The sequence below is a fragment of the Lepidochelys olivacea genome (assembly GCF_965140295.1).
Source record: "Lepidochelys olivacea isolate rLepOli2 genome assembly, chromosome: 1".
Classification (NCBI taxonomy): Eukaryota; Metazoa; Chordata; order Testudines; family Cheloniidae; genus Lepidochelys; species Lepidochelys olivacea.
Genome location: NC_140411.1, coordinates 61803097 through 61829128, shown reverse-complemented (window position 1 = coordinate 61829128; position 26032 = coordinate 61803097). Strand labels below are relative to the sequence as shown.

The 26032-nt window shown below is 38.9% G+C and overlaps 2 protein-coding genes across 4 annotated transcripts in view; one reads left to right on the top strand and one right to left on the bottom strand.

Moving 5' to 3' along the window:
• Nucleotides 1-17504, top strand: part of COG3 (component of oligomeric golgi complex 3) — a 50589-nt gene extending 33085 nt beyond the window's left edge. For all 3 annotated transcript variants that reach the window (XM_084616723.1, XM_084616722.1, XM_084616724.1), the window contains 8 exons: nt 1609-1698; nt 5625-5745; nt 8741-8829; nt 8941-9075; nt 11630-11705; nt 12892-13019; nt 13952-14050; nt 15278-17504. In XM_084616723.1, coding sequence (XP_084472849.1) covers nt 1609-1698; nt 5625-5745; nt 8741-8829; nt 8941-9075; nt 11630-11705; nt 12892-13019; nt 13952-14050; nt 15278-15307 — 768 coding nt within the window. In that variant the 3' untranslated portion in view covers nt 15308-17504. The remainder of the gene's footprint in view (nt 1-1608; nt 1699-5624; nt 5746-8740; nt 8830-8940; nt 9076-11629; nt 11706-12891; nt 13020-13951; nt 14051-15277) is intronic.
• A 2247-nt stretch (nt 17505-19751) lies between these two features.
• The window catches only part of ERICH6B (glutamate rich 6B), a gene marked incomplete at its 3' end in the record, with an annotated part of 71924 nt that continues 65643 nt past the window's right edge, over nt 19752-26032 (bottom strand). Inside the window, exons 14-15 of the mRNA XM_084621583.1 lie at nt 22239-22467; nt 19752-19976 (exon numbers count right to left, since the gene is read on the bottom strand). Coding sequence (XP_084477709.1) covers nt 19752-19976; nt 22239-22467 — 454 coding nt within the window. The remainder of the gene's footprint in view (nt 19977-22238; nt 22468-26032) is intronic.

Genomic DNA, 26032 nt, shown 5'->3' with positions numbered 1-26032 from the left:
CACAGCAGATTTACTAATTAGCAATAAATAAATTACAATGATTTGGACGTGTATATGTGCATATTTATTTGTTTTTCCTAAAGCTAATTAAGTATTTTAGGAAGAAGTGTGAGAGTGGCCACCAGCAAGAGTTGATGGTGGCAATCTGAGGCCACCAAATTTTTTTCCTGAGAACCCCTGCCTTAAAGTATATGAAAGTATACAACAGTGTGAATCTGTGTAAAGCACATCTAATAATCACAGATACAATAAACACCCTGTTCATGGAGATGCAAGAAGTACTTATTCCGATAACTTACTCTTAAAGGAAAAGTTTCATAATTAGATTGTCATTTAACAAAACTACAAAAAGGCTGGTAAATATCTAAGAAACCCACAAAACACATGCATTTTTGCTGTATGTTGATTTTTGTTTTTACTCAGTTGATAGGAGACACAGCAGAAGGGCTACTTTATCACTTTTGAAGAAATCCTTATTTAAGAGGCATAATTTGTGAAAGTGTGGGAGGTGTTAAATGGAACATGGAAAAATATAATAATTAACATTTTGATAATCTCAGTAAAAATAGACAAGTACTTCTTTAGTGTTTTTTACTGTTTTTGGTTGGAGCCCACTCTTTGAAAGAAAGAGAGTGCAGTTTGGAATTATTTACATAGTCCAATTATAAGGGAGTGTGTATGTGAAGAAACAGGGATCATTGATCAGCATACAACTGAAAAGAGTTTCAGTTTTCAAACTGAAGTTTTAAGTGGACCTTTTTAAAATCTGACGCTTTACATATATTGTTGAGTATCTAAAGCCCTTGCTACGCTACACATACAAAAGTGTTTTTGTAACCAGTTTTTGTGACACTCTCATTTGACTGTTTACAGCAAACACAGTGGAGCCAAGTTCAAACAATTTTTTTCCCATGACACAACAGTGGGTTTTGTGTGTCCACACCTTACTCTATATCAGTGTGTTCTGGGAAAATCTGAGTAACCATCCTACATTACCTAAGCAGGGGTAGGGTGCACAGAGGTATGCACGCAGAGTGGAGCAATGCAGTATGAGATGTCCTACTACCCAAGAGAGCTGTGAGAAAGGAGGACTAGCCACAGTTGGTTTTCCAGCTCAATCCGGTGGTGACATCTACACTGCAAAAGTAGTGTGCTGAATAGTTACAGGAAGACCGCCATGTTCTAGCCTAGGCCACTGGCAATGGCAAAACACTGTTTAGGTGCCATGGTTACTAATAGACTATTAAGCATGTGGTGTATAAGGACACAAACCATATTCAGAGCAACCATGTCACTAACTGGTTACAAACTCTGTTAAAATTTGTAGTATATGTAGTATATTCCTTATTTTAGTTGCTTAATTATGCACCCACCATATCCAGTCTGTTTACTTGTTATGAAAATCTTTTATATTTGTGGGTTCCATTGCATCTTCCTGAATGTGGAAAAAGTGTTCCCTGCTAATGTGGCTCCAACCCTGTACACTTACGTATGTGCTTAACTTTATGCATCATATGCGGAACCTTTGACTTCAGAATCAGAGCCACCGTCCTGTATGTTCTTTAAGCTATGTAGAAGGTTGACAAACATTTTTTTTCCTCCCTCCAGAGGGCAGTATTCCAAGGATTATCACAAGAGGCTTTATCTGCCTGTATTCACTCACTGCTGGGAGCTGCAGATTCAATTTCCAAAAATAAGGTCAGGCAAAGTTACCTTTTTGAATGCAGTAGTGTTCATTAGGTAAGATTCTTTCATATATAACGAAGGCCCTTAAAGAGTTGTCCAGAATTCTGTTGAAATCTGATCACAATACATTGTCTCTGTCCCCAAAGATCTGTTGGAATTGCTTGCATTCCACTGTGATATAAGATGTGGTAAAGCAGAGAAAATGATGCATACACAAACTGTGCTGAAAAACTACACTTGCAAATCGTAGAGATAAAGGTTATAGGCTAGTGTAACTCATATGACTCAACTAAACAATAGATTAAAGTGGGATTCCTCTAATCATCTCTGCACCTAATATTTCTCTGTGTCCTATACTTTTACTGGACTTGCATGTGTTATAGTGAGTATTAAGTTCCGTACTGGGCGAGTTGATAAGACTGTTCCTTGCCAATATTGGTCTGTACGATCAAAAGAGGTGCTCTTATCTATCATTTCTTCTTAATGGAACACTGTCAATTTAGTTGGTGTTCTATATAATAAAAATATTTGTGAAAACTTTTTCTTAAATTTCATTGAAAATACATTTTAATGTAAATGTTTCTCTGTAGTTTATTGAACACAAACATTGGAGTGTTGTTGCTAATTCATAAAAGCCAGAAAGATAAATTGCTACAAACAAAAATAAAATGTTGTGGGCTATAATAATAGAGCAAACTTAGTGGATTGTATAAATGGCAAAAATATTTAGAATTTATTTAAAAAAAAAAAAGAAAAAAAAAGTCCCTTTGTTTCAGTTACCAAAGCTGGTTGTAATTGATTTGAAATACACCTACTTGTTTCCGAGTGTCATTTTAAAAGCATAATTCATGAAACTAATTGATAGATTCAGGGGAATCCAGTGATACAGGAAAAGTTTCCTTAAAATTTCTGTAAATTATTATCTTTCATATGCAGCTTGTTCAGAGTTCTGCAGTTATTTGGTATTGTGTCAATATCCTTTATTAGATCAACCTTGATAGAAAGTGTTGTAGAGACTGAGGCCTTGACCCTGCAGTGATTTCTGTGCAGGCACCGCACTTCCTGGTATCGGGGTTTACGGCACTTCATCCTGGGGCATGTTAATTTAACACTCACTAGAGCACTGTCAGATGAAGTCATTCATTTAAAAAAAAAAAAAGCAAATTTCCATACTGTATTGTTAGAAATGCCTTGTTTTATTAAAAATGTTAATTTGATTTACTTTTCATCAGTTTTGTTCATTGTTTGTTTTTTCTTTTAAAATGTTTTCTTTTTTAATGCCAAAGTACAGCCATTGCAATGCAAACACATGTTGCTGCTTTGTTAACTTAATCTTAGAGAAAAATCTGTCCTACCTAGCAATAGCAACTTCAGAGGTGTAATCTTGGGTCCCATTTCCTTTACCTTAATGAGGCATTTAAGATTCAAATCTTCAAGATTTAAAAATGTGTGCAGCATTAAAAGTGCATAGCTGAAATAACAAAGAATGCAAGAATTAAGGTTCTTATAGTATGGTGAACTCTAGCCTTGTACTCTGTATCTGTTTTACTGCTTAGAAATTAACTCAGCTTTACATTTAATGATAAAAACTAGGGCTGTCAATTAATCGCATTTAACTCGTGATTAACTCAAAAATTTTTTAATCATGATTAAAAAAATGAATCGTGATTAATCGCACTGTTAAACAATAGAATACCAAGTGAAATTTATTAAATATTTTTGGATTTTTTCCTACATTTTCAAATATATTGATTTCTTTTACAACACAGAATACAAAGTGTACAGTGCTCACTTTATATTGTTTTTGGTTACAAATATTTGAACTGTAAAAATGATAAACAAAAGAAATGGTATTTTTCAGTTCACCTCATACAAGTACTGCAGTGCAATCTCTTTATCATGAAAGTGTAACTTAGAAATGTAGTTTTTGGGTTTTTTTGTTATGTAACTGCACTCAAAAACAAAACAATGTAAAACTTTAGAACCTACAAGTCCACTCAGTCCTACTTCTTGTTCAGCCATTCACTAAGACAAACAAGTTTGTTTACATTTACGGAAGATAACGCTGCCTGCTTCTTATTTACAGTGTCATCTAAAAGTGAGAACAGGCATTCGTATGGCACTTCTGTACCTGGCGTTGCAAGGGATTTACGTGCCAGATATGCTAAACGTTCGTAGGCCCCTTCATGCTTCGGCCACCATTCCAGAGGTGCTTCTGTGCTGATGATGCTAATTAAAAAAATAATGCATTAATTAAATTCCTTGGGGGAGAATTGTATGTCTCCTATTCTGTTTTACCCTCATTCTGCCATATATTTCATGTTATAGCAGTCTTGGATGATGACATAGCACATATTCATTCTAAGATTTCACTTTCACTTCAGATTTGATAAAATGCAAAGAAGGTACCAATGTGAGATTTCTAAAAATAGCTACAGCACTCAAGCAAAGGTTTAAGAATCTGAAGTGCCGTCCAAAATCTGAGAGGGACAAGGTGTGGAGCATGCTTTCAGAAGTCTTAAAATAGCAGCATTCGAAAGCGGAAACTACAGAACCCGAACCACCAAAAAAGAAAATCAACCTTCTGCTGGTGGCATCTGACTCAGATGATGAAAATGAACATGTGTTGGTCCACTCTGCTTTGGATCGTTATCAAGCAGAAGCAATCATCAGCGTGGATTCATGTCCTTTGAAATGGTGGTTGAAACGTGAAGGGGCACATGAATCTTTAGCACATCTGGCACATAAATCTCTTCTGACACCGGCTACAACGGTGCTAGGAGAACGCCTGTTCTCACTTTCAGGTGACATTGTAAACACAAAGCAGACAGCATTATCTCCTGCAAATTGTAACCAAACTTATTTGTCTTCCTGATTGGCTGAACAAGGAGGAGGACTGAGTGGACTTGTAGGCTCTAAAGTTTTACATTGTAGTATTTTTGAATGCAGTTTTTTTATACATAATTCTACATTTGTAAGTTCAACTTTCATGATAGAGATTGCACTCCAGTACTTGTATGAGGTGAATTAAAAAATACTGTTTCTTTTGTATTTTATAGTGCAAGTATTTGTAATCAAAAATAAATATAAAGTGAGCACTGTACACTTTGTATTCTGTGTTGTAATTGAAATCAATATGTTTGAAAATGTAGAAGACATCCAAAAATATTTAAATAGTATTCTATTTTTTTAACAGTGAGATTAATTGCACAATTAATCGTGATTAATTTTTTTAATCACTTGATAGCCCTAATAAAAACAGAATAGCAAATACTACAGTCTGGCAGAGCTAATGTGTTTAACTCTTAGGCCTGGTCTACACTTAAAAAGTAGATCAAGCTAGCTATGTTGTTCAGGGCTATGAAAAATTTAGCGCCTTGAGTGCTGTAGTTAAGTTGACTAACCCCGGTCTAAATGCAGCTAGGTCAATTGAAGAATTTTCCCTTCAACCTAGCTACCGCCTCTCGGAGAGGTGGATTAACTATATCAACAGAAAAACCCCTTCTGCTGGTGTGAGAAGTATTTACCCTATGGCGCTACAGCTGCCTGGCTATTGACATAGTCTCATATTTTATTATATTCCAAAGGCATTGAAACAAAAGATCGTCTAAGTGAGAGGGTGGGCTGCCTTTGTCAGATTGTGGGAGTTATGCTTGCTTTGCACACGAATGCAGAAAGCATGTAGTCAGGGTCTTTTAAGGAGCATGCAAATGATCTGTTTCTGTTGAATGAGTTATCAGAAGTAATATAGAAACGTAGCGTGTCAGACACGGGACAGAATTATTGGTGCTATGAACCTAGAATTACTTGTAAAAAAAAAACTAGGGCTTTAGTATTAATTAAAGCAAGTAACTGAAATAATTGGGAGAACTTATAATTATGCTCTTGTATTAATATTTCTCTAAGTTTTTGACATTCTTTTTCTCATTGTAATTTAGACCCAGGTTGATGGACAGCTTTTCTTAATAAAACACCTTTTGATTCTTCGTGAACAAATTGCTCCTTTCCACACTGAATTCACCATTAAGGAAATTTCCCTGGACCTTAAGAAAACTAGAGGTACTGCACAGTGCTGGCAGACAGAGCTGGGGGGGCATTCCCTCCCCTAATGTGCTAGCAAAGGTTGTGGGTTTATTTTATGTTCACCTGCAATGATCTGCATGCTTGCTACATTGTCTTGCCTTGTTCTAATCCTTTCTAATACAGATTTTACCTACTAAGCAGAGCAGCTCAGAATGCTTCTAACAAACTCTACTATACTTTTGATTTATATCAAGTGCATATCTGTGCTTTTGCCACTGACTTGTCCAATTCATACATGCTGTTTTAAAAAAAAAATGCTAAATAATAAGCTTCACATTTGTATTGTGCTGAAATATCTTTCATCCTTATCTATACTCTGCAGAGAAGTTTCTTGCTACTTAACAAATTGATTTTAATAACATGAAACTTACTTGCCTAGGTCAAAATTAAAATTGCCCCAGTCTTTTCTGTCGAAGTTTGACTAGAGAAATATTCCTTATACTGTAAAGTTAGTCAATACTTTTCTATTTATCACGGTGAGAGTTGTTTCATGAAGCATACATACATCTAGTGAGCAGGAAAAATAAAGAGCAGAGGTCATCCAGAAGAGGTTATTAACGTTTTCCTGAGAGTGCATTATGAAGCACAGAGGGGAAAAAAACCTTAATGAAAAAGGGAAGGGTGAGAGAGACTCAGTGCTGTTCATAAGCCTGAGAAAAAGGAGCTGGAGCATCTCTTTCCATTACAGAAGAGTAAGTTGCAGAAATAACCTTTCTTTTCTGTCATCTAATACACTGTTATCTTTGCCTTGAAGTTACTGAATCTTATTACTAACAATTACATCTATTGCATTTGAACATCAATGAGACCTCCCTCCTATTAAGTAGTTTCTAGTTGGCTGGAGGTTAAAGGGTAAATATGTCCTTATGGTGTCTTGTCCTGGCTGACATAAAAGTTTGTTCTGTATCTTTTTTTTAAATGAATAAATTTTTGTACCAGCCAGTGTCTTACGAAGGTGGTAAGTAACAGGAAAAGGGGTTCGGTTGGACCAAGCTCTCTGCAAATAGACTTCACTTAAATCAAATGTGGATTTAAAGTTTGAGACATCATCAACTTAAAAATCATGCTCCTGTCTGAAAAAGAGGTACTTATAAGTAATACTTATAACACTAAGATTATTATAACTGAAAGAGATATGGGGGAATATAGCTTTTTTTTGTTGACTTTGTGTATTTAACAGCATTTCCAAGATAGCTAGTCTTCCAATAGTCAGTTTATCCTGTTTGTGTGGGCCTTTTATACAGCAACATGGGAGAGAAACTCTTTTTAAAAATAAAAGGAAGATATGGGTATATAAAACAAATCGGCAAATGGCGTCTGGGACACAGGCAGTACCTGAAAATACTTCTAATTAATTTTTTAAATTTTGACTAGTTTTCAGGCTGATGGTATCCCTTTAATCTCTCACACCTCTTTGGAAATGAGTTCATTTTCTTTGGCACTTATATGTCGGTACATTTACTGCAAGTATCAGTATTACTACTTTTCTTCTCACTACTTCCACAAACCTCATAAACACAAACCCAATTCAGTACTGAAATTTTGTCACCTTCCCCTTCCCTTATTAAAAAACAAACACCATGCATCTAACACATCAGTCACTGGTTTGTGATGCTGCATGGGTCTAATTCTGTAAACCTTTACTCAAGTGACTAACTCCCAAGTTCTGTGAATAATCCCACTGACATCTGTAGGACCACTCAGACATAACTCAGGGTTTGCAGGATGGGCCCTAAACAATCACCATTCTCTGTATGGCCGAGTGCATTTTGGTGTATTGTATCTGTCTATTTGAAGTGTACCTTCGTAAGAACAGGTTTTGTCTTGGACAGCACCATTTACGTTGCTGGCACTAACAAATATTAGGTTGTCTGGCTATACCAGAAGGAGGATAGGAGACTCTGGATGTGGTTTAATTAGCCCGCAATTTTATTCCTAAATGTCTTAGAGTAGCTGGCAGATAAGAGTACAGTGCAGGTACTTCCATAATCACTTACATATATCCCAGGGGCTGCTGGCAGCCCTCCCCCTTTCCTGTCTTAGTCCCCAGCCAACCTGCTGCTGGGACCTCACCACCCCGCGTCCCCTTGAATGAGTATTAAAAGGGGCTATAAAAGAGCGGATTGACTCCCTGCCATATCAGTCATTGGAGCCCCAAACCCCCAATTTCTACTCCTTTAAAGAATACCTCCTTTAAATAATTTCCCGGTCCATTTTATTTGATCACTCTATCCCTTCCCTACAAAAGAGCTGCAGTGGACATCCATTCCAAGCTTACATCATGAGTTGTGACATGATAGGCTAACCCCCCCTTTTCATTTGTTCATCCTACTAAGCCCCCCAACTTGCTGCGGGAAGGTAAAAATAACCACCTTTCTTTGGCCAATCTGGTGAGGGAAAAATTCATTCCTAGGCATGACCCCCCCCCCAAAGGAGTGACTAGCGTAATGCCCACCACAGATCATGATGAGATCTGGTATTTCAGCTGTTGCCGTGGATGGGAGGGGGGTGCTGCTCGGCCTGGTCCAAATGAAAAAGAGGGTGTGTACTGCACAAATATGGGTGTAAATAGTCCCCTTCTCTTCTGATCACCTGGGGAGGGGAGGGAAATGGGTCTGCATCCCCACGTTGACCTGTCCTGGAGCAGCCTCTACTTAGTATGTATCTCGCTGGCTTTCTAATCCTTAAAGGAGTAACACACCTTCTCTGACAAGCCAAACAAAGGGCACTGCTGCTTAATGTGCGGTGAGGTCATTATAAACTCCCCAGTGTGTGGACTCTCTTTCATTTTGTTGTTGTATTGGGTCTAGCATGAGGGACGCTCATCTGACTGGGGCCTCGCGCGCTACTTTAATAACAAATAGTAGTAATCACGCCATGCCATTGTAATGAAGAAATGAAGCATTTCTGTTTAAATTTACTCTGGCTGAATCCTACACATTTACAGTCTGGTTGACTTTCTGCTTCACAGATGCAGCATTTAAAATCCTGAACCCAAAGACTGTTCCAAGATTTTTTAGGCTAAACAGCAACAACGCACTGATACAGTTCTTACTGGAGGTAATATGGAGTCTTTTTGTTAACGCCGCGTAGGAAGAAAAAATCTCATTTCGTTTAAATGTGTGGTGATTTCTGGGCAAATAAAAAGAAGATAATTGTCTTATGTTCAAGGGTACTCCAGAGATCAGAGAACATTATTTTGACTCTAAGAAAGATGTGGATCACCACCTGAAATCAGCTTGTGAGCAGTTTATTCAGCAGCAAACCAAACAGTTTATAGAACAACTGGAGGAGTTCATGTCAAAGGTACAAAGAGGCTATGTATTCACTGTGTTGATTGAAATGTTTTTTCCTGAAATGGCAGGATTAATTTGTATTTAAATTTGTTTAATGTTCATTTTATAATAGATGGCGTTGGTAGAACAGCCTATACTTAAGGTTGCCTGACACTTCCCATTATAAGACTCCGTTTTCAGTTGCTTATAACCTCAGCAGAAATTGTTCCTCCGTTGCTGAGAATGAGATTAGGGAAACATATTTTGCCTATGTTAAAAATAATTCTCATGCTGTTTCATTGAGAAGCGCATTGATTCAGTGCTTTGGAGCAGGGACATGAAATTTAGCCGGAGGGAAGGGGGTGCCTTGGTGCCGGGGATTTATGTTTTGGTGTTTTGTGAAAAGCCAGCCAAATTTTACTGAGTGTATAAGCTCTTGAAAAATCACAGGTGTCATGTGCTTAGAGGCTTAGTCTGGCAGTTAGTTAAATTAGTTACATTCTCCAAAGATTCTGTCAGTATTGGGAATGCCCGGGCAGGTGTGGGGTGAGCAGGACTTTTCCTTGCAAGTGCTGCTCCTGGCGCAGGAGCAGAGGAAGATGCAGGATTCGGATGAACGGGATAGTGGAGTTGGGAGGCTGGGGCAGAAGGGTCTGTAACCACTAACTTGGAATGGAACCCAAAATTCCCGAGTTTGGCCATTCTTCTGCTGTCAGTAACTATCCACTAGCCAATATGTCTCATCCCCCTCTAGTGCTGGTCCACATGGAGGATGACCATCTACGATTGCTGCCAGTTACTCTTAGTTCAAGTGTCAGAGATCTGTGCAGTGGATATTAAGGTTCTGACCCTGCTGATGAGCCATGTGGGTGTTAATATGATGCCACATGATGGAATTTGTTTGTTTTGTTTTTTTCAGTTTGCTTTTTTTAAAAAAAACAGGAACATCATAATGTTCATTTAGCAGTTTTTTCACTGAAAAGTTAGGAAATGCCAGAATTAAGGTTGCATGTTCAAATGCATTACGATAGTTTGTAATTTCCTAACTTCTACATGATTGACTTTGCAACTGCTTTATTTTCTTACCACAGTTTTTATGAATATGGTATTGAAAGCTTTAAGAACAGAATTACTGTGTCACATTTTAAGTGATGAACATGAACTAAACCCAACCAAGCGAACATACCTGAGAATAAACCATAATGGTTTTGCTTAGAATGGCAATACAAGTTATATTTGCAGTGTGAGAGATTGTAACACAGTACTTTTAGGGCAGTATTTTTCATGGAAGAATAGTGTTCTTATCCTTGGCAGATAGAAGTAGTCTATATTAAATAGCTTTTTTTTTTTTTCTCCTGATGTATACTGTTGAGATGGAGGCCAGAGATCCATGGAGGTAACTTTTGTCAGACTTTTTTATAGTAACACTTTCTGTAGGATAGACTTTAAGTAGTAAATGTGTCTGTTTGAAGGAGGGTGCAGCAAAGCTTCCTTTCTGTTCAGTATGCATCTCTGAACCAGTGTTAATGCTGTTTGTTCTCTGGAAGTTATCCCTTTATATGCAAGGTCAGTGTGGAAAGATCGTACAATAGAAGTGATGTTTGTAAAGTGCTTTGAAGAGGAAAAGCACTGGACATGCTGAGCACTGTTATGAATCCTCGTATTTGTAACCTCTTTAGCATAACTGCTTATAAACAGGTTTATCATGAGGATCATGAAACCTCAAGACTAGTGGTTGCAGCGTTGCAAGGACACCAAAGTTATCCTGTTTCTTTGCTTTTGGGAGTTCAGAAAATTAAAACAGTGCATTTACTTTTAAAAAAGTATCTATCTTACCGTAGTCCATGGACTAGATGAAATATTTACATGCCGAAGGATGGATTGAAAATCACAGATTGACGAACCTAGCTTACTTAGGCACTTTAGTATATCCCACTGTGGGGCCTAAGTAAGCTAGGTGCATAAATTCTATTGAAAATCATAGGAGTTATGCACCTAACTCACTTAGGCACTTTTGTAAATCCCTCTAGGGCCTATCTGTAGGCATCTAAACATATTTGAAAATCTGGTCCCATTTCTAATTTCAGTTGTGAGAAGAGTTTTTGTATTGTACCATATGACATTCTGACAACTCAGCATGTTAAGATGTGTACATGGTTTTGACTGTTGCATTTGCATTTCTTTGGCCAAGATTGGCTAGGTACACTTTTCCTTTTTTAAAGGCTTACTGTTATCTTTTATGTAGCTACAGATTCTTGTGAAATAGTTAATGTATCTCATTTTGCTTCCCTTTTCATGTATGGCAGGCATAAGTATTATCAAGCTTAAATTAGCCTCCTATTAATTGTATAAATAAATAAATATGGAGCATAAATCTTACCCTATTGTTTTTGGAATTGTTTGTCATGACTTGACTTTCCTTTTATTTATATCCTCAATCAAAATATACAAGAAAGGCAAAAAATGGTCTCAGACTAGAAATTTTAAGAGATTTATTTAAATGTTACTGGCTTGTTTGACATGATTTCACTTTTTGATTCCAATGGAAACAAAAATTTCTCATTCTTTCAATCTCATTGTTTTAGGTTGCTGCATTAAAAGCAATGGCCAGTCAAGGAGGTCCCAAATACAACCTTTCACAGCAGCCTTGGGCACATCCAGGTATTCCTTTGCTTTACATTTTTCATTTTATTCAGAATAGTCTTATTGGTACAACCTTTCTAGTTATCACTTTTGAGAACATTAAAGCAATACAAAATGCATTCTGGGCTAGGCCATTTCAGGAATAATTTGTTTTGTGTATTACTAGGTCATGACTTTCAAAATTAGCCTAAAATACATTGCATATTCTCAAGAGCTGAAAATGTAAAGTGGGAAGCCAACTACAAATTTCCTCATATTAAGAACTCAAATGAGAACACTTCCGAGGAACCTTCGTTGGCTTTGAGCAGTTAATATTTTGTGATATTTATAGCAAGCAGAACTAGAAATCTGAATCTTTTGTGTCATAGATCTGAACCTTTAGTTGCACTAAGTTCTTAAAATGCAAAGCCTGACCCATTTGCTCATAATTCAGTGCTGCCTCATTGGAGGTCAGACAATCTTGCTGCTAATTGGAACTCTTGGCTATAGTTTCTAGTTTCTTCAGGAATATGTCTTAACATTTGCTTTGTGATTCTGTACATAAATGTAAATGTGAATATAGCATGTTTGCAAATGAAAACCTGTTTATCTTAAATGAAATTTCAAGAAGCAGCTGGTATGTAGGACAGTGCCAATGAGCTATTTGCCATGCTGTCAGATTTCTCAGAGGCAGGAGGAGGGAAAGGAAAATACAAAAGCTGCGAAAGTAAAAAAAAAAATATGTAACCCTATTTTCCCCAAAGCTCTTGAATATTTCCCCATGTTTTCTTCAAGCTTCTTTGCAAGATTTCTTTAAAGTGCTCATGGCCATTCTTCATGGAGACAGACAGAGCACCTAGAACTAACCATATGCCTCAGATGGCTATGCAGCCTACCATCACAGGAATGCTGTGCTGGATTGAAACATGGTTTCTGTATTGTTGCTACATATTTTCAATGCCATTTTCAAAGTACTGTTTTCTTTTTTTGGGCTGAGTATTTCCCAACAGTCACATCTCCAACTAAATAAGGAACCTTGAAGGGAGGAGCCTTGTCAAGGCTTTTTACCACTGAAGGGTGGTGACTGTGATTTTGGGGGTTCAGAGGGGACTGGGGTGGTGATGTACATAAAGTAGGGAAAAAATAGAGGGGATCATTTGGAACATAGACTTTCAACCAGCAGGAGCAAATATTTGTGTCTAATAATTTTAAACTTTATTTCCAGCAAAGGTCAATGATTTAGTGTCTTCCACTTATAAGACAATAAAAACAAAGCTGCCATCAATGTTACGAAGCATGTCATTATACTTGGCCAATAAGGATACTGAATTCATTTTGTTTAAGCCAGTTAGGGTAAGTATTGTTAGTGTATACATCAGCATACTTTCCATAGTTTGGCCAACCTTGACATAGTTGAGTAGCTTCTGAAAGTGTGCTTTGTAAGCTCATTTATTTTTGTAGGAATGAATTAATGTAGCTGTTTCTAAGTTTCTTTATCAGATGATTATTTGTTTTTCTTGTTAACTCTCACAAGATTTTCTGAATTTCTGGGGTTCTTGTCCATTACATAGACTCTTGTATGTGAGTTATTGTACATTAGAAAGCCAGACAGTAATCATATGAAAGACACCATGCATGTAATAAGTAAGCAGTCTAGTGTATCATAAATTATAGTGTGGCTTTGCTCTGAAAAGGGATCATTTAAAAATGGCACCTTATTCCACAGACCTGATGTAAGTGTTCAGAGTAAAGAAAATAAATGTATATTGCTTTTACTCCTATCCAGTGTGCACAGCAAACACTATAGTGAGAGAATTGACTGGATTCTGTTTATTCTTGTGTATCACCAACATTTGGTAAGTCCAGTCAGGTATACCTGTGCAGACCGATCAAAGGCAATGAGGGTTGCCCAGGTTTAATAGGGGACCTGTTACTGGTGAATGTGCACACACAAGAAAACCCAGCATGGTTCTTAGATGCCAGGTTAAGTGTACAGGGCTAAGTGTTAAGAACGCTCTCTCTCTCCCCCCCTCCTCCCCATCTTTTATTTGTTAACATAGCACATATTACCTGGAGTCGTCACACAATAGACAAGGAAACCTCTCCATGCCATTTTTAGAGTTACTTTTTAGAGGAGAACCACTTTTAAGAGCACAGAGTTCTACCACACATACAGCTCCGTTCACTTCAGAGGCTGTTTGATACACAGGATGTTCAGTTTGTTTCATATTTGAGACAGATCTTGTGATATTCCAACACTAAATATTTTTCTTTCCTTTGTAAAGAATAATATTCAGCAAGTGTTCCAGAAACTCCATGCTTTGTTAAAGGAAGAATTTAGCAATGAAGATCTCCAGATCATAGCTTGTCCTTCAATGGAACAGGTATAAAGTGAAGCTCCTTATTTTACAGATTACTCATTTTTGCATGACTAGCTCACACTTTTAAATTAACCTGCTTTTCCATTTTGCCCAATTTTTATTCGTATTCCTCTTTTCTGATTCTTTGAAAATCCAAAATTAATTTGAACTCTAAACCCTGAGCAAATGCAATTGTTTAGTTTTTACAAATATCTGTTAGGCTGTTTTAAAACTGAGATTAGTGATTAAGACATGCAACATTGGGATTTTATTGTACATGGCAAGGACTTTTCTGGTGAACTACACCCACTTTGGGCATCTTTCCTCTTTGGAGAAGTGATCAGAGGTGCTAGGTGTATAAAAATTCTGAAGGAATTGCAAGGATCTGTTTGAACTAAACAACAACTGGAAAAATGTGACTAATCATGGAAACTTAAACAGAATTTCAGGTATAAGGAGGGCCTTTATCCTCAAAGATAATCAGTGGAAGGAACTCTCTGCATCAGGAGGCCCTGCATAAGCCACTGTTTTAGCAATCCCATAGCTTAAAAAAAAATAAAATTATTGGACATCAGTGGTATCTTGGGTATAGGGGATCAACTGGTGATTCTTGTTCACACAGTATTAAACTGTTCATCAAATATGTGGACAGGAGGAATTTCCCTACAGGGTATTTTGACAGGGAACATGAAGTGGGAGAAGAGTATTAACTTCCTCTGAAGATGGAGCAGGAATAATCTACTGGGATAAGGTGGATTTTTCCCCACAGTAGTCAGATTTCTGTTCTTTCAGTGATGGACAATGATGCCCCAGTCTTTTGGATCTCTTTTATGCCTCCCCTTCTGGTTTATGTAAGCTAAAGTTTGCAGGTTATTAATAATGTAAATGATTCAGAATGTGCCTCTTGGGTATTTTAAATTTACCTAATTGTCTCTCAAATGCCTATTGCACATAACTTTCTTTTAAAATCACATGCAGATACACACACACTTATTAGAAGCTGTGTTGACACAATAGACTGTAACAACTGAAAGAGCTAGTCTGTCAAGTCATCGATTGCATAGTAGGAGTCTGTAAGTTAGCTAGAACTGGTGATTGACCAATATTCTTATAATTGTTCTCTTGGTTCCTCTAAATCCTTGGAGATTCGTAGAATGTTTGTTTAGATGCTCAAACAGCATAAGTCTGCTCCTGACCTTGGATGATGGTAACAACACAATAGCTAACATATACTTTAATTTTGCCTTTCAGGTGAACCTACTTTTGTCAATGTCTAAATAGCCCAACAGTCAGGCTGTTTGAGGTGAATTTCAGTGGTATGCCAGGCAGCGAAGGGGAGATGAAGTCATTTGCCAGAAGTAAATAAAGGATTTACACTGGGATCCATCAAGGCATCAACTTTAATACCCCCAGGCTGCTCAATACTGATTTACAGAAGAATTGAGTTCTACAAATTGTTTCAAGTACAGCAGTTTTTTCTTTCCTAAAACTTAAGGGAACAAACTCGCTGAAGATTTTTATCCAAGCTCAGTTTCTGCCTTGCCATTAGATGTAAATGCGTCTCAGATTGAAATGCTAAGACTTAAATATATTTAAGACCTTACTTCTTTTCCTTTTATGGAAAAGATGTGTGTGCAGTAAAAGAAGTAGCAATTTCACAGGACACACGGACGATAAATGACAGGAAATCCAAGTTGGAAAAAGTCCTTGTGCAGGGTGCTTGACTGAGATGGGGACCTGAGTGTCAGGTGTCGCTGTAACTTTGTTTTGACAGCCACACTTGTTTTTCTCAGCCCTCCGAAGAATCCTATTCGTCCACAATGCATTTGAAGAACATAGTTCAAAGAATATTAGTTTGTGAAAACTGTCTTGTTTCCCTTGAATTTCAGAATGTTCTGCAATATTTGATGCAATGTATTTTGGGGGCCCTGTAATGATTAGTAGACGTGAGCATGAACACCTGTACTTTGATATTCTGGAGTGCTCTAAGTGAAGAATCTTTAAAGAGTTCTGACTGTGTTATGAAATGACTATCTGGGGTTTGCAGTGGAAAGCTGTGCAATATAATTGTTAATGTTTGTGCGGGGGAACGACCCATGTACTAAAAGCTTTATGGCAAAGGTAAGGCTTAGCATTAAAGTTTTCAGGTACTTAAGGTTTCAGGTTAAGGGTTTCTATTTTTTCTGATTTAAGGTTGAGCAGTGCAGCTGCATTGTCAGAAGTGAGTGCTAAGATGCTGTAGGCCAGAGAAAGGGGCTCAAAGAGCAGCTCCTGGTGGCAAAGCTGTGACTATGGAACTTGTGCAGTACTGGTGCTCTGGAGTAAAGATGTGTAAAGGAGAAGTAGATGATGAGTGACTACAAAAGCACCTTTGTTAAGTTAGGGTCATGAGAGAAATACCTGCTGATCAGTAAACTATGCATATGTGTAACATCTGTTTATGGTCAGCGTGCAATGAATGATTGATACACAACATTGGTATGTTCCATTTCAGAAGGTTAAGTGCATAAACACTTGTCCATAAACTGGATGAAACACTGAAAATGGCTTTAAAAGTGTCTTTACTGACCTTATTGTATAGATATGTGGAAGGCAATACAGTGACTTAAATGGCAGATTTTTACTTATTCTCTAGCTTGCATGTTGTAGAAATTTTACATATTTTTGGTATCAGTTTTGCTGTTGCAGATCAGCTGACTGGATACTAAAAAGGCAAGTTTTAAAGCCACCATGAGCAGCATTATAGCAGATGCTCTGGGGAATGGAAATGGTACTTACAGGATCTCATGTAGCTTTTTTGAAATTAACTAAAGAACTAACAAGGAAGAGAACATACCCCTTCCCTTTACCTATTCAAGAACCTAGGCTGTAAAATAATGTCCAATGCCTTGTAATGTATGTACATTTGGTCTTTTTATAGTGTTTTACAAAAGAGTGCATGATTGCTGTACAGAGTTATGACTGAATTAATTGTACAGAAATGGTCTGAAGGATAAAATATTATGTTAGTCTTGTGTTTTGAATCTTTTCACTTCTAAAATACTCAGACAGCTCTAGGACAGCTGATTTAAAAGATTACAAGAGCAATCAGTTTATTCAGCCTGTTTGCTAAATGAAGATTTGTTTAAACATGTACAGTTTCAGATATTTACATATACAATAGTGTAAATAATGTCAAAAGATTAATTTAAAGTGCTTTATATGATCTGACTAGACATTTGCTGTTTTTAATGTTTCTTTTTTAAATAAAAATTTTGCTTCCTATTTTGGTCCCTGAGTAAAGCTTTGTGTGTATTTGAGACTTGTCTGACAAGATAACTGTAATGGCAAACCAATAAATATCCTGCAGGCATGCACAATGCTTCATTAAGAAAGACAAGATCTATTTTGTTGTTAGCAGTAAGAGCACTGACTTTATCTAGCACAGACAGATGTATCACTGAGTACTGAGTGTGCGGCTAATTGTGTTAAATTTATCTCTTTATAGTCATAATAAAAGTAAATTTGTATTTTCTTTACTCATGAAGGATTTTGTGTGACTAAATGGTCTCTTCACTGCAATTTTATTATAGGGAAGAAGCCAAAGTTGTAATATTTTAACTAATTGGCTTTTGCTAAGAGTAAACTTGGGACCTGATGGCAGAACACACAAGTATTATTCAACCCTTATTTTATTTAATGACTTTTTTCTTGTTGCCTAGCTATTTGCAGGCTCATCTATCTGTCCTTTGCCGTTAGGTATTGAATGTATTGTTCTTCTGGTATTCAGTCCTGTAGGAACGTTCCTTCCAGAGGGTTGTGGTTTCTTCCTTGTAATGGCAATATAAACTTCCCATTTATCCCTTGCCTTTGATAGTGGCATTTGAATGAACTATTTTTAAAAAATCCTGTTTTCCCTAATCTCATTTGTAGAATTCAAGTGGTTTAATTGTCACACAGCGGTGGTTCTCAGCAGTTGCTTCCTGGTCACTCCCCTGGACACACACAACATAATGAAGAGGCAAGGTTCTAACACCTGTTTGAATTATACCGTACAAAACTAAATGGAGTGAATAACTAAGTGGCACCCAAAGAAGTCTTTTGGACATTATTATTTATTTGTATTGAGTCTTGATCCAATTTCCACATCCATCCCAATTGCTAGTACAATAGTGAAAATCATAGGGGCACCCTTTGTGTCCAAGCCAAGAAGTTTCAAACAGGAGGAATGATGTGGGGACAGCATAAAACACTTCAGAACACACTCAGTTTATGGAAGGAATATTTATTAGATAAGTAATTTTTTTCTAAGTTTATAAAATTCTGTAACGTCATGCCTTCCTAGGTACACTGGATGTAAACATCTATAACAGCCATAAAGAATAAGCAGAATGAGTTTATAAAGAATGTCATACCACATGAACATGATCACCTTTTAATACATTTACTAAACTAATAAACGTCTAAGATCTGAATTCTGGTACATCATTTGATAGCATTTTGAAATTTTACTTGGAAAAACTAATTGAAATTGATTTGGTTATGAGTGCTGCCAAATGGATGGAAAACTAGCTGAAAGACTAAAGAAGGTATAGTGATGACTAATAAAGGGACCTAGAGAGGTAGAAATATCATCAGGAAATAATAAAATGAATCTGAACTTGTTAAAATGCAAGCTACTGTACCTGGGGGAAATATGAAACCCAGCTAATCAAGGGGAGAGAAATCTGGCATTCAGTACATTAAGAGGCCCAAGTTTGATCATAGTGAATTAGGTATGAGCTGGTACTGTGAAATGGTAGGGAGCAAAAAAAATTAGGCTATATGCACAGACACCATATGTTGTTGGAGAGCAGTGAACTTGCAGTCTCTTTTCAGTGAGTACCAGTCAGACCACTCCTAGAATATACTCCATTCAGGTCTGGGCTCTTCAAGAAAATTGTAGACAAACTGAAGGCCTTTCAGAGAGCAAGAGAATCATGAAGACTGGAGAAAGTGACTTACAAGGACAGACTGTTTGTGGTGCCTGTTTCATTTAAGAAAACTAGTTCACAGAGGGAAAAAAATTCTTAGCTCCATTTCTTTGATTAACTTGCCGTTTCGCTTAGGATCTGTGGCAGAGCCCCATTCTCTTCACCCTGTCTCACTTCGAAAGCCTCAAATAAAAACACACCAGCCAGCTTGTTCAATACCAACCCTAGTCGCTCAGGCTACTTCACTGTTAAGCTCCTGGAACGATCACTGTGATAAGAATTGGGGAGAGTTCATACCACACAAGGCTCTTCATCCACAATCTTTTCCTTTCTTTCATATTCAGACCCTTCCCCTTTAGTAACCATGAGGGGTGTTTTGTTACATTATACGCATGCTGCGTATTCATTCCACAATGAATTTCTGGGCAGAAATGCTGGGCCAGGGTGCCAGGCCTGCTCACTGAGTCACACAACAGGCACGGTCTGATATAGGCTCCCACCAAACTGAAGGTGACCCCTATTGTCCTTTCTCCTACCTATAAGAACCACCTTCTCATTCTGTCAAACTAGCGCGCATGTACTGTCGATCCGTAGGCATATACAATCCACTGCCTATTTTCAAATGTGCTGTTTAGTGCCATAGCTGCTCTACGCTGGAATACAGCTAAACACTTACGACATGCTTGAAAATGAGTTTTATTGTTTCTACAGTGAACTGCCCGTGTAACCTTACTTGGCTAGAGAGAAATCTAACATTGCAACACCCGGCGTGTCTACTGGGCAAGAGTCTTTCTGCATCTCCATTTCAGCAGTTTACGCAGCTGTGCTAGAACACGGGGCAGCGTCTGAATTTTGTCCAATGGCGTGCGCTGCAGGTCTTGTAGTACTTCCTTCATTTTGGCTAGGAGGCTGTTGATCTGAATGCTTTTGGAGTGCAGGAGTAGCCCCAGCTGGCTTTCTGCTGGTTTAAGTAAGTGGAGTGTGGCTGTGTCTTTCAACTGCAAAATAGCCAATGTAAAGATAACTTAATCTTCCGAGCCAACCGGAAAGGCAGCATGCTTATTACTTATAGTCCCAATTGCAGAATATCAAAAAAAATGTGGCACTATCCGTCTCCTGCAGTGTGTTTACAGCTTTAATTTAAACCACATTAAATCGTCACCTGTAAACATCTAAAATAGTTTCATAGATTCATAGATTCATAGATATTTAGGCCAGAAGGGACCATTATGATCATCTAGTCCGACCTCCTGCACAACGCAGGCCACAGAATTTCACCCACCACTCCTAAAAAAGACCTCACACCTATATTGTGCTATTGAAGTCCTCAAATTGTAGTTTGAAGACCTCAAGGAGCAGAGAATCCTCCAGCAAGTGACCCGTGCCCCATGCTACAGAGGAAGGCGAAAAACCTCCAGGGCCTTCCAATCTGCCCTGGAGGAAAATTCCTTCCCGACCCCAAATATGGCGATCAGCTAAACCCTGAGCATATGGGCAAGATTCATCAGCCAGATACTACAGAAAATTCTTTCCCTGGTAACTTGGATCTTACCCCATCTAAAAACCCATCACAGGCCATTGGGCCTATTTACCATGAATATTTAATTACCAAAACCATGTTATCCCATAGTTATACATCTTGAAGCTGTGTCCCTAGTAGTCCACGTGAGATAGGGGTTATTTGCTGCAGAAAGTAAATTAAACTCTTCACACCTGTTTACTGTGAAATCCTCCTGGTGCGTCCTTTGTTCACTGAAAATAATCCCACAATGCATCATTCTGTGAGACCCCCCCCCTGTTATCAGGGCATGCCACAAGAAATGCATTTTGATTTTATTTGAGGTCACATTCTGGAGTAATTTCTACAAAGCCAAGCAAACCCTTATTAAAAGTCTCAGGAGGGTCCAACAGTGTCCCTAGGTCCTTCACACAGGAACTGAGTAAAGTTGAGTGAAGACAGGTGGAACTAATCCCTCCATCTCCAATTTGTCTTTCTCCCACAAGCTAATTTTTTTAAAAGATGAGCGTGGGGAGGTTGTGTAGTGGGACTTTCAGCGGTGCAGTAATCAGTACAACAGCTGAGGAAACGTCTTGGGACTTGTGGACTCCAGCTTACTGTTTATGGGTGTGAACTTGGATCTTCCTGCTTCATAGACTATCAGGGTTGGCAGGGACCTCAGGAGGCCATCTAGTCCAACCCTCTGCTCAAAGCAGGACCAATCCCCAATTTTTGCCCCATATCCATAAATGGCCCCCTCAAGGATTGAACTCTCAGCGCTGGGTTTAGCAGGCCAAAGCTCAAACCACTGAGCTATCCCTCCCACTTCAAAGCCACAAGACCCATACCACTTGAGCTAAGAGATTTCCATAGCTGTTAGTAATATAGGAACAATGGTCAAGAGCTGAGTAGTTCTGTTTTCATCCAGCAGAGGGCACTGATGTACACATGTATGCCTGCAAGTTCACTACCCTATTAAGCCAAGTTCAGCAGGAGAGCTAGCTGGGCAGGAACCAGACTTTCCATTTCATAGGATTAGTTCTGAATTGGAAGAAAAACCATTCTGGGGGGAAAAAAATTAGTTTCAGGTCAATTGAAACATTTTGTTTCGAGAAAATCAAAACTTTTCATAGAATATCAGGGTTGGAAGGGACCTCAGGAGGTCATCTAGTCCGACCCCTTGCTCAAAGCAGGACCAATCCCTAATTTTTTGCCCCATATCCCTAAATGGCCCCTTCAAGGATTGAACTCACAACTCTGGTTTAGCACGCCAAAGCTCAAACCACTGAGCTATCCCTCCCCATTGACTTGTTGGTTCCATTGACTTATTTTCTATAATATATTTCAAAATGAAAATTAATGTTGAAACAAAAATATCAAAACTTTCTGTTCTGAAAATGTTAAAATGGAATGTTTTAACCTGATCAAAATGCTTTTTATTTCTTTTCTGAAATGAAATTTCATCAGAATCAGTCCCAGTGGAAGTTTCAATTTGGCCAAAACAGCATTTTCTGACAGAAGAATGCTCCAGTGTACAATTTCCAGCTAGCTCTATTCAGCAGCAATTGCAGATGTGAAATAAACTAAGTAGTCAGTAAGGATTTTTAACAACGGGCACTAACAGGACTCCAGAAAATGTCACATCTCAGTTGAGCCTTTTCTATGGAGAAGTTAATGCCCTGTCCTTTGGGACAGCTTAGTCCCATTAATTGGTAAATAGGAAATGGATCTGTAGTACTGATGCTCAGTTCTGAGAACTTACCTTTAGCCTAGCCCCCATGTTGAAATGGATGCAGTTTTGTTGTTTAGCAAATGATAAGTAAATTTTCTCCTGAGCCACAATTTTAATCCTGATATAGATGTTTAGTTTCATGCAGATGGGCTGGAAAGGTGGTGCATGAACATGATGGCTGAAGTCATGCCAACTCCAGTGCTTCTGTCTTCTTCCTTTCTTATCGAAGTAGGAGCCAGTGTGGCTATCCAGATTCAGCCTAGAGAAAGAGTCTGAGTTAAGGCATGCAGAAGACCAAAGTACACACTGCCTGGGGAATATAAATAATGAAGAATGTCTCTCTTTGGCCTCTTAGGACCCACTGTCTTCTCACTGGTGTAATTGTTGCCATCAGTGTAGTTTCTCCTGATACTCTGCAGTAGGAAGGAGATCCGAATCATGCCTGGCATGTTTTGCTTGTGAACTCAGTCAAACACAAAAGCTTCATTTACAGTAACCCCTATCGAGTGATGGATGCACTTGTAAGCAGAGCCGAGTAGGAAATGTTTTTTTTCATCCCAGGAACGTTTTTGAGATTTTTTTGAAAAAATGTTCCCAGCACCAATCAGGATGAAAAGCCAAGCTCAAAAGTTCTTGTGAGCTGACAATCAAAGAAAGAATAAATCAAATCTGGTCAGGTCAATCGTGATGTTTGGTTTCAATTTTGACTTTTTTATTAAAATTGGTACTATAATTAGCTTAAATTTCTAAAGGAAAGGTTGGTTCAGATTGAAAACAAAATGGACATTTGTTTGGCAATGTCAAAATGGGATGTTTAGACAATTTCAAAACAAATTTTCCAAAAAATTTTGAGCCCAGAAATTTGTTGAAAATGACCTGTTCCCTCAAACAGTTTTGGTATGTTCCTGACCAGCCCTACTTAGCACAGTTTCCATAATGAAGGGAAAGTGGGGAAGGCGGAGGGAGCTCTAGGAAACAGATTTTCAAGGGCTCAGCCCCCCACAGTTGCAGCCAGAGTTTCAAAAGAGCCTAGGTCCTGTGATAATACTTATGGCTGGGTTTTTAAAGAAGTTCAGTGCTCAACATGCAGGGCTCTTCATCTGCTCCCTGAATGGGAGCAGAGTTCTTGAAAATCGGCCCCAGACTGTGGCTGATGAGCTTTTTTTGACCCCATTGCATCTGATCCAACTTAACGGAAGTCCAGTTGCTTCACTTGGACCATACGGGCTTCATCTTAGGCAAATAGCTACTCTACAGCCACCAGACGCTTCATGGGAGTGGCCTGTCAAAATGAGGGGAAGCCAGTGTGTGTGTGGTACACCTCCCACAGCTGAGCAAGTATTTGATGCTAAAACCATACAGGTGTTTTCCCACCTCTGATCTATATTCCTGAGCTAAGGGAGCTCTCACCATTGATATGTATCCCTTTGGTACTTTTCTTTTACACAGTGGCACCGAGCCGGGCTGCAGTCTTTCCCCTACACTATACACACTCACCATTGAACTCCTTGCTGTCGGTACTCAAAATGCAACAGAGGTCACTGGAATACTTGTAAAGCAGTTGGAGCAGGTAGGTGTATGTGTGCTGCTCCCAATGGGTGCTTATGGCTAGCTGTGGAAGAAGGCAGCTCCCTACATAGCCTCTTGGAAGGATTTCTGGCTATAAGATTAACCACTTCCAAGCAGAAGACCATCTCTCACCTGCTGTTCTCCAACAGCCGTTTTTGGAGTACTATTTTCAGTGGCCTCAAAAGGGGATTATTTAACTGAACATCGCAAATGCCAAAGCTGAGAGGCAAAGTCACACACTTATTCCACAAAAAACTATTAAAGTAGCATCACAATTGCTCACTCCAGCTGCCTGTAGAAAAAAAACTAGACTAGGCCTTGAGAGGGTCCTTCTACTGTGTTTTGATCGTAAGTGTAAGGCACTCACATACCATGGGGAGGAGCACACAGTACATACAGTTAGATGAAAAACGACCTATATGAGTGGAACTTAATTCCTCTGTTACTTTGTGGGCTGATATACCCCCAGAAAATGATTTTACGATGCTTTTTGTTTCCTAATTCCCACTAACAGAGCAAAATGACACTTCCACTGCAGCTTTTCTTGAGGGTTTAAGTACAGCCACTTTGACAGTGAGTGGCTAGGCACTTATTCTGTGTGTTGTGTTGCTCTATTATACGCCCTGGTGGGTGAAGGTCACCCCAGCGCAGAGGGCCAGCTGCACTCGCTTGATGTACCACGTAAGCCCTATTTTAAGGTTGTAAGCGAAGTGTAAGTGGTGCAGCAGCCTAGTTTGGTTCCTGTTCCCAGGACTGAATTTCATTCTGCTGTGTTTATTCAGCAGGAACTCTGAGAAGTTCTTGAGTGGGATGGGGGCAGGAGGGCTCACCTATTCTGGTTTGGCCTAGCAGTGCAAGCCTTTTGGGCCCAAAGTGCTTTGTGACCCATTTTCCATTCTGAATGGTGATGTCATGCCCTAGCCATTTCTCCTCATAGTGGAATCAAAGAGTAAACCCTTTCAGGCTCCCCCAAACAGGCTTTGATGCTGTGTATAACACGCAGTCTGACACTTTTATTACAGTGTGAGTCCAAAGGACCACTGGATTTCACTCTAGGGCTAGAAGAGCGGTACTCAAACTGTGGGCCATGACCCCACTTTAATGAGGTCGTCAGGGCTGGCATTAGACTTGCTGGGGCCCGGGGCTGAAGCCCCACTGCCTAGGGCCAAAGGCTTCAGCCCTGGGTGGTAGGGCTCAGGTTACAGGCACTACACCTGGGGCTGAAGCCCTTGGTCCCCCCTCCTGAAGTCATGTAGTTATTTTTTTGGTTTCAGAGTAGCAGCCGTGTTAGTCTGTATTTGCAAAAAGAAAAGGAGGACTTGTGGCACCTTAGAGACTAACCAATTTATTAGAGCATAAGCTTTCGTGAGCTACAGCTCACTTCCTCAGATGCATATCGTGGAAACTGCAGCAGGCTTTATATATACACAGAGAATATGAAACAATACCTATTCCCACCCCACTGTCCTGCTGGTAATAGCTTATCTAAAGTGATTTCCAGCACAAATCCAGGTTTTCTCACCCTCCACCCCCCCACACAAATTCACTCTCCTGCTGGTGATAGCCCATCCAAAGTGACAACTCTTTACACAATGTGCATGACAATCAAGCTGGGCTATTTCCTGCATAAATCCAGGTTCTCACATCCCCCCACCCCCATACACACACAAACTCACTCTCCTGCTGGTAATAGCTCATCCAAACTGACCACTCTTCAAGTTAAAATCCAAGTTAAACCAGAACATCTGGGGGGGGGGGGTAGGAAAAAACAAGAGGAAACAGGCTACCTTGCATAATGACTTAGCCACTCCAAGTCTCTATTTAAGCCTAAATTAATAGTATCCAATTTGCAAATGAATTCGAATTCAGCAGTTTCTCGCTGGAGTCTGGATTTGAAGTTTTTTTGTTTTAAGATAGCGACCTTCATGTCTGTGATCGCGTGACCAGAGAGATTGAAGTGTTCTCCGACTGGTTTATGAATGTTACAATTCTTGACATCTGATTTGTGTCCATTTATTCTTTTACGTAGAGACTGTCCAGTTTGACCAATGTACATGGCAGAGGGGCATTGCTGGCACATGATGGCATATATCACATTCACCAACAACCACATACCACACAACAGAACCACTAACCCAGGAACTTATCCTTGCAACAAAGCCCGTTGCCAACTGTGCCCACATATCTATTCAGGGGACACCATCACAGGGCCTAATAACATCAGCCACACTATCAGAGGCTCATTCACCTGCACA